Here is a 19444-nt window from a genome sequence, read left to right as displayed (position 1 = left end):
GCAAAATTGTATTAGTAATTAAGCAGTTGAAAGTGTGTGGTAATTCAGTATATGACCGCCAAGTTTTTTTCTCTTTAGAAATGGCTCAGGGATCCATCAGTAGTGTGTATGTGTCGTCTACTTCAGGTTCAGTGTCGAATGGTCGAAGGTTTTCTGCCAGGTAAAAAGCTTAAATTTACTGAAATTCTTCCCTTATGGGTAACGAACATTGTTATTCTTAGAACAAGTCACATCCGTAATTTATGGATGTGACTACTTTGTCCTTGTCCTCTTGGCAGATATGTGCAAGAGCTCTTTTCATCAAAGGGACTCTTTCACCAGGTTTTTGTTACCCCATCTGAGAGCAGCATAATGTAGAGACCGAGACCCTGATTCTAGCGATGTGTCGCTTACGGAGCTGTTTGCTGTCATTTTGATAAAATCACTGTTTTCTCTGCTGCAGATCTAGCAGTTATTTGAATGTAGAGCAGGGTTATGGCGAGCTCATGAATAGGCTGGACTATCTAACAGCACGCCAAGTAGTACTATAATGATAATCTCCTGCTAATTAAATAGTACTTTTATAAAAGCTACATCTAGCAGCCCAGTAAGTGACATTGCTGGAATCAGGATCTCTGGCCCTACGATATGCTGCTCTCAGATTAGATGGCAAAAACCTGGTGACAGAGTCCCTTTAAAGCATGCACTATCTTATCTAGCAGCTTAAACTAGTTTGGTCCATTCTACATTTGTCACTTATTCTAATATGTGGTATCTGCCTTAGTTTGTCCTCCTGTGAACACTACTTTGCAACTTGCGTTAAAAGGAATTAAATTACACATTTGGTACCTTTTGTAAAAACGTATTGCCCATTTCAAGATTTCTTAGTGATCCTGCAAATTTTTATATCCCCAGCATGTTTATACTTCTGCAAAAATCTCATTTCACAGTGCGGTAAACGAACATCTTGGAGAATTCCAAAAATCCACAACAGAAAAATACCCCCCACGTATGGCTTAAGGGGTACTCTCAAGTTGTCTCATAAGGTGCTCATAGCTTTGCAGTCTGTCACTTCCTCCTTGCCTTGGGAACAAACACATCTCCTTGAGTGATCTTTCTTGTCAGAGCTCAGTCATTCTATAACTAGTGATGAGCGAGAGTGCTCGTTACTTGATCGAGTATCAGAGATTAAAAATGCTCGACTTTCCTATTGACTTACATTATACTTTACACTCCAGTTGCTCTTGAGAACCCTGAGGCTTGATTGAGTAACGATCAGTGTCAAGCACACTTTGGTCATGGCTAGCAACAACACATTAATGGTCTGCAAGTGACTTGTGTCTACACCAGGGGTGGGCAAAGAGTGGTCCACAGAGCACAATGAACCCATGGGCTGCACCGTGTCATTCGCCGTCCACCCCATGTGTCCTGATGTTGCCGCTATCTGTATCCTCAGGAAGCTGTCAGCTCCGTCTTCCCCCAATCACCTTGTTCATCTGAAACAGCAGACGTGATGACGTAATGTCATCGCGTCTGCTGTGTCAGTGCAGTGGAGACTGGAGCATAGCATAGTGCTGGGGGTAAGGGAATGTATGTGGTGTTTTTTATGTGGGGGCTCATAAGTATATAGGAGGCTATGTATGGGCTCATAATGTATGTAGGAGGGCTAAGTGAGGGTCCTTACTTTTTATAAGAAGGCTCATACTGTATATAAGGAGACTATTTGGGGGCTCATACTTTATATAGTGGGCTATGTGGGGCTCATACTGTGTATATGGACATTATTTGGGGTTCATACTGTGTATAAGGAGGCTATGTTGGAGCTCATACTCTGTATAAGGAAGCTATGTGAGGGTTCATACTGTGTATAAAGAGGTTATGCAAGGGCTCTTACGGTATATAGGAGGACTGTGGGGGGCTCATACTGTATTTAACGGGCTATGTTGGGGCTCATTGTATATACCGGGCTTTCTTTGTCGCTCCATTGGGAGACCCAGACAATTGGGTGTATAGCTATTGCCTCTGGAGGCCACACAAAGTATTACACTTAAAAGTGTAAGGCCCCTCCCCTTCTGGCTATACACCCCCAGTGGGATCACTGGCTCACCAGTTTTGTGCTTTGTGCGAAGGAGGCAACACATCCACGCATAGCTCCACTTTTTAGTCAGCAGCAGCTGCTGACTATGTCGGATGGAAGAAAAGAGGACACATATAGTGTCCCCAGCATGCTCCCTTCTCACCCCACTGTATGTCGGAGGTGTTTGTAAGGTTGAGGTACCCATTGCGGGTACGGCGGCAGGAGCCCACATGCTGATTCCTTCCCCATCCCTTTTTACAGGGCTCTGGGTGAAGTGGGATTTACCGGTCTCCAGGCACTGAGACCGTGCTCCATCTACAGCCCCTGGAGAAGATGCTGGATGGAGCGGAGTACATCAGGGACATGGCCCTGCTTCCTCAAGGTACTCTGTGTCCCCGTGCATTTGGCGCTCACACCGCAGCATGCTGGGTGTTGTAGTGCGCCGGGGGACATCAGCGCTGCGGCGCCTGTGCCATGGCCTCATTCAGCTTTGCTGAAGCAGGCTCACTTATGGGAATTGGTCGCGCCGGCCGCTGGGACTGCGGCGCGGCTGGCACTTGTAGTGCGCCGGGGACTTCAGCGCGGCCTGCGCTTTTACGGCGGCCGCGCTGATAACTAGAGTCCCCGGCTTTTGCGGCCTGCTTCCGTTCGTTCCCGCCCCCAGACCTGCCAGTCAGGAGAGGGGCGGGACGCTGGCCACTTCCAGGAATCGGTCGCGCCGGCCGCTGGCAGCGGCGCGGCTGGCACTTGTGGTGCGCCGGGGACTTCAGCGCGGCCCGCGCTTTTACGGCGGCCGCGCTGATAACTAGAGTCCCCGGTTTTTTGCGGCCTGCTTCCGTTCGTTCCCGCCCCCAGACCTGCCAGTCAGGAGAGGGGCGGGACGCTGGCCACTTCTATGAATCGGTCGCGCCGGCCGCTGGAACTGCGGCGCGGCTGGCACTTGTGGTGCGCCGGGGACTTCAGCGCGGCCCGCGCTTTTACGGCGGCCGCGCTGTTAACTCGAGTCCCCGGCTTCTGGGCCTAGCTCCCTTCGTTACCGCCCACAGCCCTGACAGTCAGGGTAGGGGCGTGACGCTGCATAGAGCAGAGCTGAGAGCTGGAGTATGTTTTGCATACTCCACCCCTCTCACTGTGTGCACTGTGAGTCCGGATTCCCGCACTTTCTCAGGCACGCCCACGGCTTCCTTCTCTACAAGGACACCGGCAGCCATTAGTGTCAGTTTCTGTACGATACAGAGACAAGTGTGGAAGACCCTGGCATTCTGATAGTCACACAATCGCTGTAACAGGCGTTAAGCAGCACCTGTGGTGCTAACCCCACTAGTGCAGAAGTGCACTTATAGATATGCTTGTACTATATACATTGCACTGTTTGGTCGCACGTTGTATATACCCTCCTGGATTATGCGGAGGAGTTATCAGCATATTCTCTGTGTAAAACAAAGGTGCAGAACCACATGTTTTTCTATACAGCTGGTACAGCATGTACGGCTATACGGCCGGCAGGTACATAGACTCCCATTGTATGCACTAATGGCCAGGGGATGAGGACGGTGTCTGCAGTATTTACTGACAGTTTTTCTGAGACTATGGCTATGATACTAGAAGCCTAGCAGTCCGGACATGTCTCTCACAATATGGGCACTGTTGAATCATTGATCCATGGCCCCCCTCAGTGTGAATAACTAACAGCTCCGGGAATGTCACACGCATCCCAGAGTCACGGCTCTGCACGGACGTCAGTCCCAGACAGCCTAAGTGGGCTCGCTATGAGCGGCCTCGGTTTCATCAGGGTCCTAACAGAAGGACTCGCTGTGTAATGAGGCGGAAGTAGCGGCTCAGGATTCTGATCCTGAGACCGCTCTCAATCTGGATACACCTGATTGTGACGCCATAGTAAATAATCTTATAGCGTCCATCTATAGAATGTGGGTTATTTCTCACAGCTCCTCCAGTGGAGGAGTCAGCTTCACGTATTTTTCTGGACCACTCTGCCTTCAGAGAGGCAGTCCAGGAACACCACGCTTATCCAGATATGCGCTTCTCCAAACGGCTTAGGATACACGTTATCCCTGTCCCCTGACTTGGTCAAGGACTGGACCCAATGTCCCGAGCGGCATCCTCCAATCTCCAGGCTTGTAGCTAGATCCATAGTTGCAGTGGGAGATGGAACTGCAAACTCAAAGATGCCACTGACAGACAGATGGATCTCTGGTCGAAAGCCATCTATGAGGCTGTCGGCGCACCGTTGGCTCCGGCATTCTCTCCCTTGGGGCACTCCAAGCTATTTCAGCTTGTCTTACACAGATTGACACGGTTACACGTACATCTGTGCCGCAGGTGGCATCCTTAACCTCTCAAATGTCTGCATTTGTTTCTTACGCGATTCAGGTTGTCCTGGACTCTGCGAACCGTGCGGCGGTAGCCTCCGCTACTCCGTGTTTTTAAGCAGAGCCTGGTCTGCTCGTTAAGTGAATGGAAGGCAGATTCTGCTTCCAAAAAAGGTTGCCTAACCAGTTGCCTTTTTCTGCTGACCGACTGTTTGGTGAGCGTTGGATGTAACCATCAAACAGTCCAGGGGTAAGGATTCATCCTTTCCTCAGCCCGGACACAACAAACCCCAACAGAGCAAGAGGCAGTCGGGGTTTTCGGCCTTTTCGAGGCTCGGGCAGGTCCCATTTTTCCTCGTCCAATGTGGACTCAAAAGGATCAGAGGAGCTAAGATTCTTAGCGGGCTCAGTCTCGCCCAAAAAAGCGACAGTCTGAAAACCCGCTTCCAAGGCGGCTTCCTCATGACTTGCGGCCTCGGTCGGTAGCAGGCTCTCCCGCCTTGGCGATATTTAGCTGCCATAGGTCAATGACCATTGAGTGTGAGACATTCTGTCTCACGGGTACAGGATAGAGCTCACTTCTCGTCCTCCAACTCGATTCTTCAGAATTTCTCCACCTCCCGGCCGGGCCGCTGCTCTTCTGCAAACAGGGTGCACTCTATAGGCAGAAAGAGTGATGACCCCCGTTCCTCTTCAGGAACAAGGTCACGATTTTTACCCCAAATTCTTTGCGGTACCTATAACAACGGGCCGTTCCGTCCCGTTCTGGATCTAAAAATGCTCAGCAAGCTCGTGGACACCAGGCGGTTCCGGATGGAATCCCTCCGCCATGTCATCGCCTCAAGGTCCCAAGGATATTTCCTAGCATCATTAGGCATCAAGGATGCTTATCCACACGTGCCGATTGATCCAGAGCACTAGCGTTTCTACGCTTCGTTATAGGAGACGAACACCCTCTGTTCGTAGCTCTACCTTCCGGCTAGCGACAGTCCAACTGGTCTTCGCCAAGGTCAGGGCAGCAGTAGTCACAGTCCTGCACTCTCAGGGTCACTCTGTGGTCCCGTATTTAGACGATCTACTTGTCAAGGCACTCTCTTAGGAAACATGCCAACACTGCCCGAACGTTGCGCTGGAGACTCTCTAGAGTTTTGGGTGGATCATCAACTTTTTAAAGTCAGATCCGACCCCGACCCTATCGATAACATATCTAGGCATAGAGTTTCTTACTCTCTCAGCGATAGTGAAGCTGCCGCTAGACAAACAGCATTCACTACGGGCTGCAAGCTCTTCTTTAAGAACCAGTCGCACACATTGAGACGCCTCATGCACTTCCTACGTAAGATGGTAGCAATGGAGGCAGTTCCTTTCGCGCAGTTTTACTGCGTCCACTAAAATGGGACATTCTCCGCCAATGGGACGAGGAGTCGACGTCCCTCAACAGAGTCGTCGTTCTTTCTCAGGCGGCCAAGGAATCTCTACGGTGGTGGCTTCTTCTCACCTCTTGGTCAAAAAGAAGGTCCTTCCTATCCCCGTCCTGGGCGATAGTTACGACAGACGCGAGTCTATCAGGGTGGGGAGCAGTTTTTCTCCACTACAGCGCTCAGGGTACGTGGACTCAGCAAGAGTCCACTCTTCAGATCAATGTTCTTGAACACAGAGCAGTGTATCTTGCCCTACAATCCTTCCAACAGCGGCTGGAAAGCAAGCATATCCGACTTCAGTCGGACAGCTCCACAGCGGTGGCATACATCAACCACCAAGGAAGAACGCGCAACCGGCAAGCCTTCCAGGAAGTCCGGCAGGTTCTGATGTGGGTGGAAGACGCGGCATCCACCATATCCACAATTCACATCCCAAGTGTGGAAACTAGGAAGCTGACTTCCTAAGTCGCTGAGGTGTGGCCGAAAGAGTATGGTCTCCTCACCCGGACGGGTTTCAGGAGATCTGGCGCCGCTGACAGAGGCCGGACGTCGATCTAATGGCGTCACGGCACAACAACAATGTGCCAGCTTCATGGCACGGTTTCACAATCATCGAGCTCTGGCGGCAAACGCCTTAGTTCAGCATTGGTCGCAGTTCCAGCTACCTTAGGTGCCACCTCTGGCATTGTTGCCCAGAGTACTGCGCTAGATCAAGACCGACTGCGGCCGCGCCATCCTCGTCGCTACAAATTGGCCGAGGATGTTGTGGTACTCGGTTCTGTGGTGCCTCACGGTAGGCTAACCGGGGGCACTACCAGACCAATCAGACTGGCTGTCTCAAGGGCCATTCTTCCATTTGAATTCTACGGCCCTCAACCGGATGGTGTGGCATTGAGTCCTGGAACCTAGTGTCGTCAGGATTACCTCAGGACGTGGTTGCCACCATGAGACAGGCTAGCATACCAACGTCCGCCAAGATTGACCACAGGACGTGGAAGATGTTCTTATCTCGGTGCTCGGCGCAGGGTGTTTCTCCCTGGCCGGTTGCATCGTCTATGTTTCCTTCCTTCCTGCAATCTAGGTAGGAAAATGGGTTGTCGCTCAGTTCCCTTTAGGGACAAGTCTCAGCGCTATCTGTATTTTTTCAGAAACGACGACTTCCTCAGGTACGCACGTTCCTACGGGGAGTTTGTCTTCTCAGCACTCCGTACAAGCGGCCGTTAGAGCCCTGAGATCTGAACAAGGTTCTAATTGCTCTCCAGATGCCGCCTTTCGAGCCTTTGAAGGATGTCTCCCTTCCCGTTTTTCACGGGAAGTGGCCTTCTAGTAACGGTCTCGTCTCTTAGGAGAGTTTCCGAGCTAGCAACGCTCTCATACAAACTCCCTTCCTGGTCCTTCACCAGGACAGGGTAGTTCTGCGTCCGGTTCCGGAATTTCTCCCTAAGGTGGTATCCCATTTTCATATCAATCAGGATATCACCTCACCTTCTTTGTGTCCTCGTCCAGTCCATCAATTTCAGAAAGATTTGCATCTGTTGGTTCTGGTGAGAGCACTCAGGTTCTACTTCCCGCATGGCGCTCCTGCGCCACCCGGATGCACTCTTTGTCCTTGTCGCTGGTCGGCGTAAACAGTCGCAAGCTTCCAGATCCACCCTTGCTCGGGGGCTCGAGGAACCAATTCTTGAAACCTACAGTTCTACTGGGCTTCTGGTTCTCTCAAGGCCGAAGGCCCATTCTACCAGAGCCGTGGGTGCATCCTGGGCATTACGGCACCAGGCTACGGCTCAGCAGGTGTGTCAGGCACCCACCTGGTCGAGTCTACTTACTTTTACCAAGCATTATCAGATGCATACCTACGCTTCGGCAGACGCCAGCCTAGGTAGATAAGTCATTCAGGCGGCGGTTGGCCGCCTGTAGGAGAGGGCCGTTTGACGGCCCTATCATGAGGTATTCTTTTACCCACCCAGGGATTGCTTTTGGACATCCCAATTGTCTGGGTCTCCCAATGGAGCGACAAAGAAGAAGGGAATTTTGTTTACTTACCGTAAATTCCTTTTCTTCTAGCTCCAATTGGGAGACCCAGCACCCGCCCTGTTTTCTCGGGGTTTTTCTGTTTTTTCGGGTACACATGTTGTTCATGTGGTATGGTTCAGTTCTCCGATGTTTCCTCGGATTGAATTGGTCTTTAAACCAGTTATTGGCTTTCCTCCTTCTTGCTTTGGCACTAAAACTGGTGAGCCAGTGATCCCACTGGGGGTGTATAGCCAGAAGGGGAGGGGCCTTACACTTTTAAGTGTAATACTTTGTGTGGCCTCCAGAGGCAATAGCTATACACCCAATTGTCTGGGTCTCCCAATTGGAGCTAGAAGAAAAGGAATTTACGGTAAGTAAACAAAATTCCCTTCTTTTAAGCACTCATATTGTATATTGGGGGCTTTTTAGAGACGTATATTGCATTTAGGGGATTATGTGGGGGTAATATTGTGTACAAGGAGACTACTTTGAGCCTCACACTGTATACAGAGTGACACTGGGTGCTCATACTATTTGTATACTCATACTATACATACATACATATGAGTGTATACTCATACTATACTATACATACATAGTATACTCATACTATATACAAAGCAATGTGGGGGCTCATACATAGTGTGGGCTCATACTGTGTATAGGGGGGCTGTGAGTGGGGCTGATGCTGTATATAGGGTGCCTGTGTGGGCTTATACCGATAGCCCTGTGAGGAACAGAGAGGAAGGGATGTGAGCAGCTAACTTCTTTATGAAAATCAATGTGCTGGAGAGAAGTGGCTTGGATATTGGGAGTTAACTCCTCTCATACAATGTAACTACTTCACATACTCAACTAATCTCTTGGAAACAAGCTGTACACTGCGTAAGATAAAAGCTCTCATTGCAGGAGAGTGAAAGCAGATAGAAAATGAAAGGCAATTGCAAAATTGTTTATTTTCATGCTAACTAAAGTAATATAACATGAGAATACCCCTTTTATTCAACAAAACGTAATGCAACCATTGGATATCCAATAATTGTGCTGTCCAATAACTGTCAATTTTTGGCCATCATTGACCTGTCATATTTATTAATCTCTTCCCGCCACAGCCACTTTCCTTTTTTTCAGTTTAGTTTTTTCCTCCCCACTTCCAAGAGCCATAACTTTTTTCTTTTTCTGTCCATATATACGCATAAGTGTATGATTTTTATTTTTGTGGGATGAGTTGATCAACACCATTCATTTTACCCCATAGTGTAATGGATAATGGGAAAAAATTCAGAGTGCTGTGAAATTGGGGGATGGGCGGGGGGGGTGAATCGGTGCAATTCAGACATAATGTGGTAAATATGACCTGGCAGTATGATTCTCAACAGTAAGGGGTACTTTGCACACTACGACATCGCAGGAGCAAGGAACATCGCCTTACCTTCGTCCCGCCCACAATGAGGAAGGAAGAAGGTGGGCGGGATGTTCGTCCCGCTCATCTCCGCCCCTCCGCTTTGATTGGGTGACCGCTTAGTGACGTCACTGTGACGCTAAACGAACCGGCCCCTTAGAAAGGAGGTGGTTCGCCGGTCACAGCGATGTCGCAGAGCAGGTAAGTGCGCGTGACGCTGCCGTAGCGATAATGTTATGGCAGCGATCACCACATATCGGCCGTACGATAGGGGCGGGTGCTATCACGCTCGACATCGCTAGCATTGGCTAGTGATGTCGCAGCGTGTAAAGCCCGCGTAAGACTACTGCGGTACAAAAATTGTTCAGTTTTTTAATTATTGTAGTGGTGAAAAAATACATATATTTAGTGTGTTGCCATATTTCGAGTCCTTTAACATATTCTTTTTTCGATCGATGGAGTTGTGTGAAGTCTTTATTTTTTGCCGGGTGAGACATCGTTTTGTTTTTTTTTTGATAGATTGTTTGATAGCTATGATATTTTAATCACTTCTTGAAGTATTTTTTACGGTATTGCCTTAACCAAAAAAACAAAACAATTTGGCTTTTTGAATACTCTTGTGTGTACTGATCGGGTTAATTATTTTTATATTTTGATAAATTAGACTTTTTGGATCCAGTGATACCAAATGTTTTTTAATTATTTTTACTTTTAGTCCCCTTATGTTACTTGAACATTCAATTGAGTGATCATTTGTGTAATACACAGCAGTATAACAATATTGCTTCTTAGGTCTAAGACACACGGCACGAAAATCGGACCGAGTGGAATGCGATAAAACATCGCATTCCACTTGGACCAATATTAACTTATGTCCCAGCACCCATGAGCGATCATTTTCTCGGCCTCAATCGGACCGAGAAAACGATCGCAGCATGCTGTGACTGTAATGCGTGACTCTTTCTCTTGCACCCATTCAAGTCTATGGGGCGAAAGAAAGATTGCACTGCACTCGCGGTACACAGGTGTTCCGCGAGTGCAGGGCAAGAATGGCAATAGCTGGCTACGGAGGAGAGAGGGAGATAAATCCCTCCCTCTCCTCCTCCGTGCCGGCCCACCCCTCCTCAGCTCTGGCCCTCCCTTCCTCAGCGCCGGCCCTCCCCTCTTTAGTGCCGGCCCGTCCCTTGCAGCTGAAGTCCGATTTGCATGATCGAACCTCAGTTGCAGTGACACTCGCATGACACTCAGCCTCTGCTGTGCTGCCTGCTTGACTGCCGAGTGTCATGCAAGGATCGCATTAGTCCCCATGTGGCCCTGGCCTTATAGTAAAAATCATTGTCGTCTTTGAAGCCTGGCTGTCACAGCAACCCATTGGCGTCCGTCGATCCCAGCACAGAGGTGCATAGGATGATGCACCCCCATGCCAGGGTGCTATTAATGCCGCTATCAGAGTTTGCCAGCAGCATTTAAAGGGATTCTGCCAGCACAGAATGACTGTTAAAGCCAAGTGCAGGTGCTAGGTGCATCACGTCATGGCCAAACATTTAATGGGTTATTCCCATCTCCAAAATCCTATCCCAATATGTAGTAGCTGTAATAATATTAGCAAATACCTCCAGGTAAAAATGTAGTATAATTCTTCTAATATAGACATGTCTCTTACCTCATGTGCAGGGCATTGCAGCTTAGGTGTCCATGGTTATGACCACGAGCAACTATCTGTCACCATATGAGTGGACTTAACAATGGATACCTCCTGTTTGCAGATCAGATACCATTTTCATGATAACTTACTGCGTTCTCATATCTGATGTGTAGGCCATGTGCAGACCTTGATTTCTGGACCCTGTCCACACATTTCCTGGCTCAAACTCAATAGCTTCATATATAAAGTGGCTTTATAAAAAACGTTTTCAAACCCCATGAGCTTTTTTATATTTTTTCACGTTATTGGCATTTTATGTCCTATACCAACACAATAAAGAAGTATTTCTGAAGTATAAAGGAAATGATGCATGGTTTTCTAAATACCCTATAAATATGTCTGAAAAATTATGATGTGCATTTGTATTCAGCCCCCTGAGTCAACACTTTGTAGGACTACCTTTTGCTGCAATTACTGCTGCAAGTCTTTTGGGTAAGTATATACCAGCTTTGCCCATCTAGAGGCTGAAATTCGTCTTTCTCAAACTAGAGCTAGCTCAGTGAGGTTGGATGGAGATTCTCAGTGGGATTTAGGTCTGGACTGTGACTGACTGGGCCATTCAAACACATGACTATGCTTTCATCTAAACTCGAAGTGGGTAATTAATTTTCCTGAGGGGCCACATGAGAGACTGTATAATCCACAAATGATCAGCACTCCCGCCCATCTTGCATGGTGCTCATGGAATACAGTTAGGTCCAGAAATATTTGGACAGTGACACAAGTTTTGTTATTTTAGCTGTTTACAAAAACATGTTCAGAAATACAATTATATATAATATGGGCTGAAAGTGCACACTCCCAGCTGCAATATGAGAGTTTTCACATCCAAATCGGAGAAAGGGTTTAGGAATCATAGCTCTGTAATGCATAGCCTCCTCTTTTTCAAGGGACCAAAAGTAATTGGACAAGGGACTCTAAGGGCTGCAATTAACTCTGAAGGCGTCTCCCTCGTTAACCTGTAATCAATGAAGTAGTTAAGAGGTCTGGGGTTGATTACAGGTGTGTGGTTTTGCATTTGGAAGCTGTTGCTGTGACCAGACAACATGCGGTCTAAGGAACTCTCAATTGAGGTGAAGCAGAACATCCTGAGGCTGAAAAAAAAGAAAAAATCCATCAGAGAGATAGCAGACATGCTTGGAGTAGCAAAATCAACAGTCGGGTACATTCTGAGAAAAAAGGAATTGACTGGTGAGCTTGGGAACTCAAAAAGGCCTGGGCGTCCACGGATGACAACAGTGGTGGATGATCGCCGTATACTTTCTTTGGTGAAGAAGAACCCGTTCACAACATCAACTGAAGTCCAGAACACTCTCAGTGAAGTAGGTGTATCTGTCTCTAAGTCAACAGTAAAGAGAAGACTCCATGAAAGTAAATACAAAGGGTTCACATCTAGATGCAAACCATTCATCAATTCCAAAAATAGACAGGCCAGAGTTAAATTTGCTGAAAAACACCTCATGAAGCCAGCTCAGTTCTGGAAAAGTATTCTATGGACAGATGAGACAAAGATCAACCTGTACCAGAATGATGGGAAGAAAAAAGTTTGGAGAAGAAAGGGAACGGCACATGATCCAAGGCACACCACATCCTCTGTAAAACATGGTGGAGGCAACGTGATGGCATGGGCATGCATGGCTTTCAATGGCACTGGATCACTTGTGTTTATTGATGACATAACAGCAGACAAGAGTAGCCGGATGAATTCTGAAGTGTACCGGGATATACTTTCAGCCCAGATTCAGCCAAATGCCGCAAAGTTGATCGGTCGGCGCTTCATAGTACAGATGGACAATGACCCCAAGCATACAGCCAAAGCTACCCAGGAGTTCATGAGTGCAAAAAAGTGGAACATTCTGCAATGGCCAAGTCAATCACCAGATCTTAACCCAATTGAGCATGCATTTCTCTTGCTCAAATCCAGACTTAAGACGGAAAGACCCACAAACAAGCAAGACCTGAAGGCTGCGGCTGTAAAGGCCTGGCAAAGCATTAAGAAGGAGGAAACCCAGCGTTTGGTGATGTCCATGGGTTCCAGACTTAAGGCAGTGATTGCCTCCAAAGGATTCGCAACAAAATATTGAAAATAAAAATATTTTGTTTGGGTTTGGTTTATTTGTCCAATTACTTTTGACCTCCTAAAATGTGGAGTGTTTGTAAAGAAATGTGTACAATTCCTACAATTTCTATCAGATATTTTTGTTCAAACCTTCAAATTAAACGTTACAATCTGCACTTGAATTCTGTTGTCGAGATTTCATTTCAAATCCAATGTGGTGGCATGCAGAGCCCAACTTGCGAAAATTGTGTCACTGTCCAAATATTTCTGGACCTAACTGTAGATAATCAGGAATGTAAATAAAGGACCAACCAAACATAAATCTAGTGAGTGCTGGGATTTTTTTTTATTTCACATGAGAGACCGTAACTGGTGTGGAAGGCCGAACCAATAGGCTGAAACTAATTCTGCTTGATATTAACATATGAATTATAATTTTACATTGTATCACTTAATATTAAGTATGCGGACATCCACCTATAGACAACATTAGCCCACGCACAGCCCTCCCTATATATATATATATATATATATATATATATACACACAGCATGAGCCTTCGCATAGCTCATAGCTATCTACATACATTATGAACTCTCACGTCCTCTTGTATACTGTATGAGCCCCCACATGGCTCCCTAATATGTGTGATCAAGGACGCTGCGACGTCCGAAATGTGTCATGTGTATGGTTCGCACCAAGCCACATCAATGGCTATTTTAATAGAAATTCAATAAAGAGTGAATATATTTATTCTACCTATTAGACTGGATGCTGGATCTGTTTTCGTGATTGGACTTAGGAGTGGCCTCCCTTCCATGCACCGTTTTTGATTATCTCCGCTGGGTGAGCTTGAAATTCCCCTTGCTTCTGGACTCTCTAATATGCAGTATGAGCCCCCACATAGCACATAGCCTCCTATATATATTTATACACATAGCCATCTGTATACTTTGAGCCCCACATGACCTCATATATACAGTATGAGCCTCACATAGCCTCGTAAGTACAGCATGAGCCCTCACATATCTCCCTATATACAGAATGAGCCATCAAATAGCCTCCTCTATAGAGAATGAGCCATCACATAGCCTCCTACATGCATTATAAGCCTCGCATAGCCCCTATATACATGGAGCCCCAGATAGCCTCCTAAATACATTGAGCCCCACATACCCGGCATTGAGGTCCTGCAAAGGTGCACTTTTGATCTGCCCTGAGCCGGGCAGATCAAAGTGTGCCTGCGCAGGACCTCAATGCCGGCGCGTGTGTATGACGTAGACGCGTCATGCACCGTGGCTTCAGAATAAGGAAGACTAAGATGGCCGAAAGGGGAGGCGCCGGTCCCGGAGAACGGCGCCACCCATCCGACCGTTGGGCATCGGAGCGACCTTCTAGGTGAGTATTATAAAGTGTTTTTTATGTTATACCCAGCAGCCTGGGCTCTTATATACAGCATGTTAGAATGCTGTATATAAGAGCCCAGTGGTGGTGGCTGCAGCTTACAGGGCAAAAAACTGGTGACAGGTTCCCTTTAATTCTGACCAGCTTCTCTATCCCTGCTGAAGAAAAGCATCCCCGCCATGTTTGACGGTGGGGATGGTGTTTATGGGGTGATGTGTAGTGTTAGTTTTCCACAACTTATAGTTTTTGCATTTAGCCCAAAAAGTTCTACTTTGAGCTCATCTGATTAGAGCATCTTCTTCCACATGCTAATTGTGTTCCCTAAATGACTTGTTGCAAATGAGACTTTTTATGGATTGCTTTCAACTCGCTTTCTTTCAAACACTGTTCCATAAAGTCCAGATTTGTGGTGTATGCGACTAATAGTTGTGCTCTGGATGGATTCTCCCCCCTGAGCTATGGATTTCTTTAGCTCTTCGAGAGTGAAAATGGGCTTCTTCGCTGCTTTAATTTTTTATATCCTTACTTGGGATGTCAGTTTAGGTGGATGGCCATGTCTAGGTAGGTTTGCAGTTGTGCCATACTCCTTCCATGTTTGGATGATGGATTGAACAGTGTTCCATAAGATGTCTTGGGATATTTTCTTAATAGCCTAGCCCTTTTTTTTACTCTTCACAACTTTATTCCTAACCTGTCTGATGTGTTCCTTGGTTTTCATGATAATGTTTGATCTCTAATGTTCACAAACAAATCTGTGGCCTTCACAAAACAGCTGTAGTTATACTGAGAATAAATGTATTAATTGACTTGTTTTTGGAGGCAATTAGTCAGTTCAGATTTTATTTAGCGGTCAGACTACAGAGGCTGAAAACAAATGCACATCACAATTTTAAGATTTATATTTTTAAAATATTTATAAAACCATGCATCATTTCCTTTACATCTCACAAATACTTGCTTCTTTGTGTTAGTACTGTATATCTCACAAAACCCCAATTAAAAAAAACAAACTACATGTAAGTTTGTGGGGGTAATGTGGAAAAGGTCACAGGGTATGAATACTTTTTCAAGGCACTGTACCCATCAAGCTGTTTAGTTCTGGTTAGGAGACCCACAGGTTGTCCAGAAAATGCTGTCTGTGCATGGACCATGAGCCACAGTCATGTGCATTCAATTCAAGAGTGTCGTATAAAACAAGTCTAATAACAAATCCATTCTACAGAATAATTTTATGGTTTAAGTATTTTAAAATATAATTTTATTCAACTTTCTTTGACGTTCATGCCCATTTAGATGGCTTAGGAGTAGTGATGGGCAGATCTGGACTGTAGAAGTCCGGATCCGTGCGGTTTCAAAAGTATCCAGGTTCCGGTCAAGGGCCTGGAGTTCTCAGGAAACTCCGGCTAATGATTGGGGCCCAGCAACTTGTGAAAATGAAAAAAAAAAGAAAATTAATAATCAATCAAGTGCGCTATACTTACCGAGTCTCCCGTGCGGCTGTAACTGTTTCAGGGCTGCTTACTGTTCTTCCAGGACCACAAATTATTGCTTATCCATATTCACCGCTTCCCTGGCCAAGCAAGCCCGACAGATGGGAGCTTGCAATCTCAGGGAGTCTGGGGAGTCAGGGAGTCTGGGGAGATCGATGCTTATTGCCTCCCCCCCGAGCCTAAATGTAGCAGCCTGCAGCCGCCCAGGATTGTTGCATCCATTAGATGTGACAGTCCTAGCATTTCACACAGCTCTTCCTGATTGCCCTAGATTACCCAATCTGGGTAATAAAGGGTTGATGGCAGCTCACAACTGCCATTTAGCCCTAGATTAGTAATGGGAGGCATCTATGAGATCCCCCTCATTAGTAATCTTTAAGTGAAAAGAAATATACACAAACAACCCAAAAATCCTGAAGTAAAATACAAAAAACACCCTCTTTCTCTAATTTATTAATCCCAAAACCACCCAGGTCAGACATAATCCAAAAGAGGTCCCACGACAATTCCAGCTCTGCTACATCTGAAAGTGCAGCGTGCGGCCATAGAACATGACCACCTGCTGTGAGCGTCAGGCAAAGACTGAGCTCTCCGATGAGCGGTGACATCACTCAGGTTATTTGCGGTTACAGCTGGAGGTTCCCACGGCCCCCCACTTGTGATCGCAGGTAAGTTGACCTCCAGGTGACCTCAGTAAAGTCAGTGACATGACCTGAGGTGAGGTCACCGACTTTACTGGTCCACAGACCTGCATTTCCTGGCAGAAAACCCCATGTTTTTTTGCCAAGAGATGCAGATTTGGTGTTGAAATTGCAACAGCATATTCCTGCACCCAATCTATACCTGCTGGCAAACAAAAACAAAATGCATCACTAGTGATTCGATTTTTTGCCAGGAGGTGTAAAGTGCGTGTAAGGAATATGGTGCAAAAATATCATCACCAAATTTGCATCTCTTGGCCCAAAAAATGCAAAAAAAAAACCAATACCAGTTTTCATGCAGTTTCGGAGCGGTTTTCTGCCAAGAGGTGCAAATTTGGTGCCGTGATCTGGTGTAGACATTTCAGCACCAAATATGCACCTCCTGCCAGAAAACTGCACTGTAACTGCATCAAAACCGTTTTTGTTTTTTTTCCTTTTTTGGGCCAAGAGATGCAACTCTGGTGATGAAATTTTTACACCATATTCATGCATCCAATCTACACTTAATGGCAAAAAAAAAATGCATCAAAACCACATTCGGTATGATGCGATTTTTTTTGCCAGGAAGTGTAGAATAGGTTCAGGATTATATGTGTAAATATTTCAGCACCAAATCTGCATCTCTTGGCAAAAAACATGGGTTTTCTGCCAGGAGATGCAGGTGAGTTCACGGAGTTTAATGAGGTCACCTTAGGTCAGGTTGCCTGCAATAACAGGTGAAGGACCGTGGGAACCTACAGCTGTAACTGCAAATAACCTGAGTGACATAACCGCTTATTGCTATGGTTCAGTCCTGCCTGAACCTCACAGTAGACGGTCACGTTCTATGGCCATATGCTCTTAGTTCAGATGTAGCAGAGCTGGAATCATCGTGGGACCTCTTGTGGATTACGTCGGACCTGGGTGTTTTGGGGGGGGGTTAAAAAATTGGTGAAAGAGGGTTTTTTTGTTTTTAATTTCAAATAATGGATTTTGTAGGTGTTTGTGTTTATTTACTTTAACTTACAAACTAGTAATGGAGGGTCTCATAGACTCCTCCCATTACTAATCTAGGGCTTAGACCCTAAGCCAATTTATTCCTCTTATTATGTGATTCCTCTTATTTTGATACACAGCCAAAATAAGTGCACGGCTGGGGGCTGCAGCCTGTAGCCATGTGCTTTATCTGTTCTGGGTATCATAATACGGGGGGACTCTAATTTATTTTTAGTCCCTTTAAGAAATCCAGGTTGCGGATAATATTTTGACACCTAACACAAAATGATGCAATACTTTGTTTTGCAGTGATTTGACCACCGATGGGATGCTGGCAACCAGTTCCAATGGTTCACAGTACAGCAGCTCGAGGGTGGAGACACCTGTCTCTTATGTTGGAGAGGAGGAAGATGAAGATGATGATGACTTTGAGAATGATGATGATGACTGATGTGAATTGTATACAGTAAAAGAAAAAAAAAAAAGAAAAATCTTAAGAAAAAAAAAGCTACAAGAACTTTGTTTTGTGTGTTTCTTTTCCTCTTGTTTAACATCACTGCTGAGAAAAAACAAACTGCTAAGGCAATTCATTGTAACAGAGCAAAGGTTTTTATAATCTAGGTAATTTTTCCTATTTACATTTTTGTGCAGTGAATATTTGGGTAAATTTATTTTTGTTCTAAAAGTTTTTTGGGTTTTGTTTTTTTTGTCCCTTAATTTTACCTCATTTCAATGCTGATGTATTGTCCCCTGAAATGCAGAATAAAATATCCTGCTTATGTGTAATGGAATGAAACACGATGTTCAGACTTGGCATTTATTTACTTCAATAATGTGCGGTAAGGTATGGTTTTGTGAAATCATGCAAAGTCCAAAGACCGTTTTTCTTTTTGTTTTGGGGGTTTTTTTTTGGTATTTTTTTTATGAAACTCACATAATTTGAACTATAGCCATTTTTAAGCTTTCTATTGTATATGTTTTTTTCGGGGGAAATAACATACATTTTCTGGCAAAGGATACTTCTGCAATGCTGGTGCAGCTATGTGAAATGTCCTGAAGGTTGCTATATACAGTATATAATTATAAATATTGCTTATAGTATAATTTGCCTGAATTCTTCCAGGTAAACTTTTTGATTTTATTTTTGTTTTATAAATATATATATATAGTTTACATAATTATCATTTTAATGTGTTCTGAAGCAAATGTTTTGTATTTGTTTCCTAAACATGCATTGTAATCTATTATAATGTTAAAATTATAGCGTTTTAAGCTTTTTTCTTTTTTTTTTTTCTTTTTTTTTTTTCCCTTGCCCTTCTGGATTTGTGAATCGTGTTTAGCAGTTCATATTTTATATGATGAATTTCAAGGCAAGCTGTAGTAGTTTCTGATAAATCCATGAAATGGTTAACTGCACAAATGCTTTCAGCTGCCTGCTGAAATACAATAATCTTTTTATTGGAACATACATACTTATGTAATTTTATTAACTATACAGAGACTTATAAATGAATTGTTTAACTTGGCACTGTTAGTTTTATTAATAAAAAGTGCATGGGCATTAAAAGTTGTTATTGAATTTAATATCAAGGTAAATTGTTAATTTCTTTTTTTTTTTTTACATTTTTGTAAGGTTATTTTAATGCAAAAAATATAATTATACAGTTCACTGTTTATCTTAAATATATAGTTTTATTTTTATACATTGGCTTCTAAGAAAAGATAACACTGGTCTCCAAAAAAAAAAAAATTCTGGCATGGACTTTAAGAACAGTTTTAGACTAAAGGGGGCTTTACACGCTGCGACATCGCTAATGCGGAGTCGTTGGGGCCACGGAATTTGTGACGCACATCCGGCCGCATTAGTGATGTTGCTGCGTGTGACACC

At 45.1% G+C, this 19444-nt stretch overlaps 1 protein-coding gene across 1 annotated transcript in view; it reads left to right on the top strand.

Moving 5' to 3' along the window:
- The window catches only part of TFDP1 (transcription factor Dp-1), a 147941-nt gene extending 128824 nt beyond the window's left edge, over positions 1 to 19117 (top strand). Inside the window, exons 11-12 of the mRNA XM_075336637.1 lie at positions 79 to 160; positions 17866 to 19117. Of these exons, the coding sequence (XP_075192752.1) occupies positions 79 to 160; positions 17866 to 18007 (224 nt within the window). The 3' untranslated portion in view covers positions 18008 to 19117. The remainder of the gene's footprint in view (positions 1 to 78; positions 161 to 17865) is intronic.
- Positions 19118 to 19444: the final 327 nt, after the last annotated feature.

This window comes from Anomaloglossus baeobatrachus, chromosome 2 (assembly GCF_048569485.1).
Source record: "Anomaloglossus baeobatrachus isolate aAnoBae1 chromosome 2, aAnoBae1.hap1, whole genome shotgun sequence".
Classification (NCBI taxonomy): Eukaryota; Metazoa; Chordata; class Amphibia; order Anura; family Aromobatidae; genus Anomaloglossus; species Anomaloglossus baeobatrachus.
The sequence above is the reverse complement of the archived record's forward strand: the minus strand, read 5'-3'. Positions and strand labels throughout refer to the sequence as shown.